Below are 554 nucleotides of genomic sequence, written 5' to 3'. Positions count from 1 at the left end.
GCATCCCCAACTGCCATGGTGATGGGCACCGGCACAGGGTGGGTGACAAAAACTCACACCCCCCCCATACATACCGAGGCTTTGGAGTCCAAGCCATTGGTCTGGGAGCGGGAGCTGAAGGAGGAGCGCAGGGCTGTGCCGTACTGAGCGCCTGGGGGTCGGGGGACAGAGACACCGGGGTCAGCACCGGGGGAGACCAAAGGGGTGGTCTTGGGGACCAAAGGGGTGGACCCAACTCATCCCCAGAGGGACCCGCTTCGGAAGCCGCGGCAGTGCCGGCGGACGAGGAAAGGGGAGGACGCCGCCTTGGCCTTCCTGCCGGCAACCGGGAGCAGGCGAGGCGGTGGCGATGTCGAGTGGTGGCCTCCCCGCCTTTCTTTGTGCCCCCAACGGCGAGGGGCATAATTGTCACCTTGGCAGGCACACGGTGGCTCAGCCCGGTCCCCTCTGCTGTAGCCAGATTGGCAGCTCAAGCATTCCCCCGACTCCCCCCAAAATTCCAGCCCTGTCTCCACCACCCTGGGACCGGGAGCCCAGCAGGGACGTGGCCACCC

General features: G+C 66.4%; 2 protein-coding genes across 2 annotated transcripts in view; both read right to left on the bottom strand.

The window, feature by feature from the left end:
* The window catches only part of PKP3 (plakophilin 3), a 6,231-nt gene extending 5,991 nt beyond the window's left edge, over positions 1 to 240 (bottom strand). The window contains exons 1-2 of the mRNA XM_009640596.1: positions 237 to 240; positions 75 to 151 (exon numbers count right to left, since the gene is read on the bottom strand). Of these exons, the coding sequence (XP_009638891.1) occupies positions 75 to 151; positions 237 to 240 (81 nt within the window). The remainder of the gene's footprint in view (positions 1 to 74; positions 152 to 236) is intronic.
* The window catches only part of B4GALNT4 (beta-1,4-N-acetyl-galactosaminyltransferase 4), a 30,671-nt gene continuing 30,353 nt past the window's right edge, over positions 237 to 554 (bottom strand). The window contains exon 21 of the mRNA XM_035896065.1: positions 237 to 519. Within this exon, the coding sequence (XP_035751958.1) occupies positions 237 to 519 (283 nt within the window). The remainder of the gene's footprint in view (positions 520 to 554) is intronic.

This window comes from Egretta garzetta, unplaced genomic scaffold, assembly GCF_000687185.1.
Source record: "Egretta garzetta isolate BGI_Z169 unplaced genomic scaffold, ASM68718v1 scaffold746, whole genome shotgun sequence".
Lineage (NCBI taxonomy): Eukaryota > Metazoa > Chordata > Aves > Pelecaniformes > Ardeidae > Egretta > Egretta garzetta.
This window is presented reverse-complemented; position numbering and strand designations above follow the sequence as displayed.